The sequence below is a fragment of the Babylonia areolata genome, chromosome 6 (genome assembly GCF_041734735.1).
Source record: "Babylonia areolata isolate BAREFJ2019XMU chromosome 6, ASM4173473v1, whole genome shotgun sequence".
NCBI classification, from domain to species: Eukaryota; Metazoa; Mollusca; class Gastropoda; order Neogastropoda; family Buccinidae; genus Babylonia; species Babylonia areolata.
In genome coordinates, this window is record NC_134881.1 from 40,377,369 (window position 1) to 40,382,368 (window position 5,000).

General features: G+C 43.4%; 1 protein-coding gene across 1 annotated transcript in view; it reads right to left on the reverse strand.

Moving 5' to 3' along the window:
• Window positions 1-5,000, reverse strand: part of LOC143283529 (multidrug resistance-associated protein 1-like) — a 66,878-nt gene that overhangs the window by 58,571 nt on the left and 3,307 nt on the right. The window contains exons 2-4 of the mRNA XM_076589774.1: window positions 4,473-4,664; window positions 3,035-3,175; window positions 1,294-1,437 (exon numbers count right to left, since the gene is read on the reverse strand). Coding sequence (XP_076445889.1) covers window positions 1,294-1,437; window positions 3,035-3,175; window positions 4,473-4,664 — 477 coding nt within the window. The remainder of the gene's footprint in view (window positions 1-1,293; window positions 1,438-3,034; window positions 3,176-4,472; window positions 4,665-5,000) is intronic.

Sequence of the window (5,000 nt, forward strand, 5' to 3'; positions counted from 1 at the left end):
TCTGCCCCCCTCCCCACCTCTCTCTCTCTCTCCCCCTCTCTGTCTCTCTCTGTCTCTTTCTCTTCTCTCTCCCTCTCTCTGTCTCTGTCTGTCTGTCTGTCTGTCTCTATCTATCAATTTATCTATCTCAGTGCAAAAGAGTGTGAATAATGCCATCATCATCTATGTTTCTTGAAAATAATGATCGCTGTTTTCCTTTGTGCGTTCGTCTTCACCATGATACCCTTCCTCCACCCCCCACCTCCCACCCCTCTCTCTCTTTCTCTCTCTGTCTCTGTGTCTCTCTGTGTCTCTCTGTGTCTCTGTCTCTGTCTCTCTTTCCGTCGTAGTACAGCGTGAAGGGTCGTGCTGTCAGATCGTTAGCCTGTACCAAGGGACTAGCGATAGACTCTCCCTCTCCCTCCCTCTCTCTCTCCCTCTTCCTCCCTCTCTCTCTCCCTCCCCCTCTCTCTCTTCACTCTCTCTCTCTCCCCATCCCTCAGTCTCCACCCTTTCTTTTATCTGTCTGTCTGTCTGTCTCTGCCTATCTGTCTCTCTCTCTGTCTGCGACTGTCTCCCTAGTGTTTCTCATCAACCAAGATGTCTCAGATACTGCTTCAAGGAATGGAAATGCAGTTGCTCCCATTCATATATATATATATATATATATATATATATATATATATTGTATTGTTTTTTATCACAACAGATTTCTCTGTGTGAAATTCGGGCTGCTCTCCTAAGGGAGAGCACGTCGCTATACTACAGCGCCACCCATTTTTTGTATTTTTTCCTGCGTGCAGTTTTATTTGTTTTTCCTATCGAAGTGGATTTTTCTTCAGAATTTTGCCAGGAACAACCCTTCTGTTGCCGTGGGTTTTTTTACGTGCGTTAAGTGCATGCTGTACACGGGACCTCGGTTTATCGTCTCATCCGAATGACTAGCGCCCAGACCACCACTCAAGATCTAGTGGAGGGGGAGAAAATATCGGCGGCTGAGCCGTGATTCGAACCAGCGCCCTCAGATTCTCTCGCTTCCTAGGCGGACGCGTTACCTCTAGGCCATCACTCCCCTATATATATATATATATATATATATATATATATATATATATATATATATATATATATATAGATAGATAGATAGATAGATAGATAGATAGATAGATATAACAAAAACAAAAAAAAACACCTTAAAGCAGCAGCAATAACAACGAGAACAACAACAACAACAACAAACAGGTAAAGGGTTAAAAAAAAAAATAAATAAATAAATAAAATAAAATAAAACGCAAGCCTTGCAATACATCAAACCTGAACGTGACGAACTCCGAAGTACACCACCCCGCACACCAAATCCGTGACCACAACCAGCAACCAGAAAACGAAGAGAGTGGGTGAGGAGGGGAAGGGGGTACCCTTTCCCCTCTCCACCCCCACCACCACCACCACCATCACCTGTTGCCACAGAAATGTCAGGATGGATGGATGGATGGATGGATGGAAGAGTCCAAATTAAACGTTGATGACGGGGAAACAGAACAAATCAATACATGAGATCACGAAGAAGGATGCTTTCTGGATGGAAATAGTTGAATTAAAACGTGGTGGTAAATGTCGGTCGACAAAAAAGCAAAAGAAAGGAAGGGTGATGAGAAGAAATACAAAAACAAACAAAAAACAATAGAACGAACGAACATACGAACGAACAAAAGAAAGAATGAAAGAAAGAATGAATAATAATAATATAAAAAATTAAAAAAAGAGAAGAAAGTTAATCGTGATGAAAGCAGTCGGTCGACGAAAATGAAAAGGAAGGGTGAGGAACGAGAAAAAAAGAAGGACGAAAGAAAGAAAGACAGACAGACAGACAGAAAGGATGAATAAATGAATGAAAAAATCAAAGAAAGAAGTGAAAGAAGAAAGAAAGAAAGAAGGAAAGTAAGGATGAAAGAAAGAAAGACAGAAAGAAAGAAAGAATAAATGAATGAAATAATCAAAGAAAGAAGTGAAAGGAGAAAGAAAGAAAGAAGGAAAGAAAGACAGGATAAGAGAAAGAAAGAAGAATGAATGAATTAATTAATTAATGAATGGATGAAATAATCAAAGAAAGAAATGAAAGAAGAAAGAAAGAAGGAAAGGATGAAAGAAAGAATGAATGAATGAAATAATGAATAGCATGAAGAAGAAAAAACAACAACAAAGAACGAGAGAAAGAAAGAAAGAAAAAAAGAAAAGAAAGAAAAGAAAGAAACATACAAAAAAAAACAAAAAAGGAATGAAAAAAAGTGGAATGATACAGTTATGAGAATACGCACGTTGGAACACCGAACACGCACAGAGAGAGAGAGAGACAGACAGACACACAGAGAGAGATAGAGACAGAGAGAGAGACACAGAGAGATAGAGAGAGACAGAGACAGAGACAGAGAGAGAGAGAGAGAGAGAGAGAGAGAGAACGTAACAAAGAAGATATACATTGCTACATCTCCAGTAATTATTGTGGCTTCGTTTCAAAACAGCCGTTTACGCAACACGTTATGTGGACAATTGTCCTGTGTGACTGTGTTTAGCAAACTATTTATCACTACATCAGTCAGTATATCATAAACTACACAGAGACTCAGATAGAGAGACAGACCGACAGACAGGCAGACAGAACAGGCGTTCTAGAACGAAGGAGAAGAAGAAGAGAGCTGAGACGGACGAGAAGAAAGATATATGCGAACACACACACACACACACATGCACGCACACACGCACGCACGCACGCACACACACACACTTATGCATGTACACACACACACACTCTCTCTCTCTCTCTCTCACACTCGCACGCACACACGCACGCACGCACGCACGCACGCACACACGCACGCACACACGCACTCTCTCTCTCACACGCACGCACACACACACGCACACACGCACGCACACACACACACACACACACTTATGCATGCACACACACACACAGACACACACACACACACACTCTCTCTCTGTCACACACACACACGCGCGCACACACACACACACACACACACACACACACCATGCTGGCCGACCGGAAGCAAGGAGCCAGAACATCTGCAACAGCCACTGATGACGTATCGGTGTCACGTGACCCTCCCACGTGACCAAGTGCTATCAATACTTCGATGAGGCAGAGCACCAGCAGAACGATGGCCGACATCTGAAAAGATGAACATCAAACACAACCGATTTCCTTTTAGTCTTACGTGTGTCAACTTCTTCTTCGTTGGTGGGCTGCAACTCCCGCTCCGACATTCACTCGTATGTACACGTGTGGGCTTTTACGTGTATGACCCCGCCATGTAGGTAGCCATACTCTGTTTTCCGAGGTGTGCATGCTGGAAATGTTCTTGTTTCCATAACTCACCTAACACTGACAAGGATTACAGGATGTTAAGCATGCATATTTGATCTTCTGCTTGCGTATAACGCATGAAAGGGGGTTCAGGCACTACCAGGCCAGCACATATTTTGACCTGGGAGATCAGAAAAATCGCCTCCCTTTATCCACCGCGGCCACCGCTGCCGAGATTCGAACCCGGGTCCCTCAGATTGAAAGTCCAAAGCTTTAACCACTCGGCTATTGCGCCCGTTACGTGTGTAAACAAAGTGAGCTTTATGTAATGTCCCGGTGTGTGTGTGGTTGGGTTTTTTTTTGTTTGTTTGTTTTTTTTGCAAACTTTGCAGCAAAGTATAATTATGCTGGCCAGTGTTATCTGAAGTTGGTGTGTGTGTGTGTGTGTGTGTGTGTGTGTGTGTGTGTGTGTGTGTGTGTGTGTGCGTGCGAGCAGGCGTGCATGATGCGCCGGGCCGGAGCGAAGGGGTGTGATATCCTGACACTGAGTGCACGAGTGATTTCCGAGGGATAGTGATCTCATTTCTCTCTCTCTCTCTCTCTCTCTCTCTCTCTCTCTCTCTCTCTCTCTGTGTGTGTGTGTGTGTGTGTGTGTGTGTGTGTGTGTGTGTGTAATTGTATTTAATTTTTCTACAATATTTTGGGAGGAGTGTGAGGTTAATATGGTGTGTGTTTTTTTTGTTTTGTTTTTGTTTTTGTTTTTCTTATTTTTCATTTATCTGTTGTTGTTTTTTTGTAGAGTTTTTTTTATTTTATTTAAAAAAAAAACTTTTTTAGGCTTTCAAAGCCTGACCAACATGTCAGACCAGTGCATTAGTCAGCCACCTGCTTTATTAAAGCAGCCTGGATGTGGTGCTGCAAAATATATGGACCAGTTCAAGTTCACACACTTTGACATCTCCTTGAAACACTGGCAGACATCCATTGTTCGTTCACACAAGACCCAGCGAAATGTGGAGCAATGGATACATAAATAAATGAACAAATAGTTGGGTTTTTTTTTGTTGTGTTTTGTTTTTGTTGTTGTTGTTGTTTTAGCAGTCACGGGAAACGACACCTTTCTTTCTCACCAAGCAGTTGCCTCAGTCACTAATACACTGACCTGTTTGGCCCAGAACAGCCATTCTCTGAACCCGCTGTCCCGTTGCCGCGCCCTCTGTTGTTGGCACAGCAGCCAGGGGAAGTAAACCAGCAGCTCCGCCCACAGGACCAGGCAAGGGCCGCAACTCAGCACCAAGTTTTGGAAACAGGCAGACAACTCGGGCCAGTCCCCGTCCCACGTCTTTTGTGTGTCCTATAGATGTAAAAGCAAGAAAACAAGAAGAAGAAGAAGAAAAATACATATGTAAAACTAAGGCCTCTCCATCATGCATTTTCTCTCTACGTTCGTGGATTCCTTTATAACGAACAAGCAGACAAGGCAGCAAAAAGGGGAGCAAAGAATTATACAGGTAGTATAAAAGTATATTGCCCTCCTGTCAGTGTCGGCAGATTCATGGAGGGCTGTTGTCTGAGGGACGTGGTGGCGGTCTCCACTCTGGGAGGGACGCTCACTCAGTCTGGCTCCGCGACTAAGCCATTATTGTCGTTAGTAGGGGGCTTAGTAGGTGGTGTCCTAAGTACGTTAAAA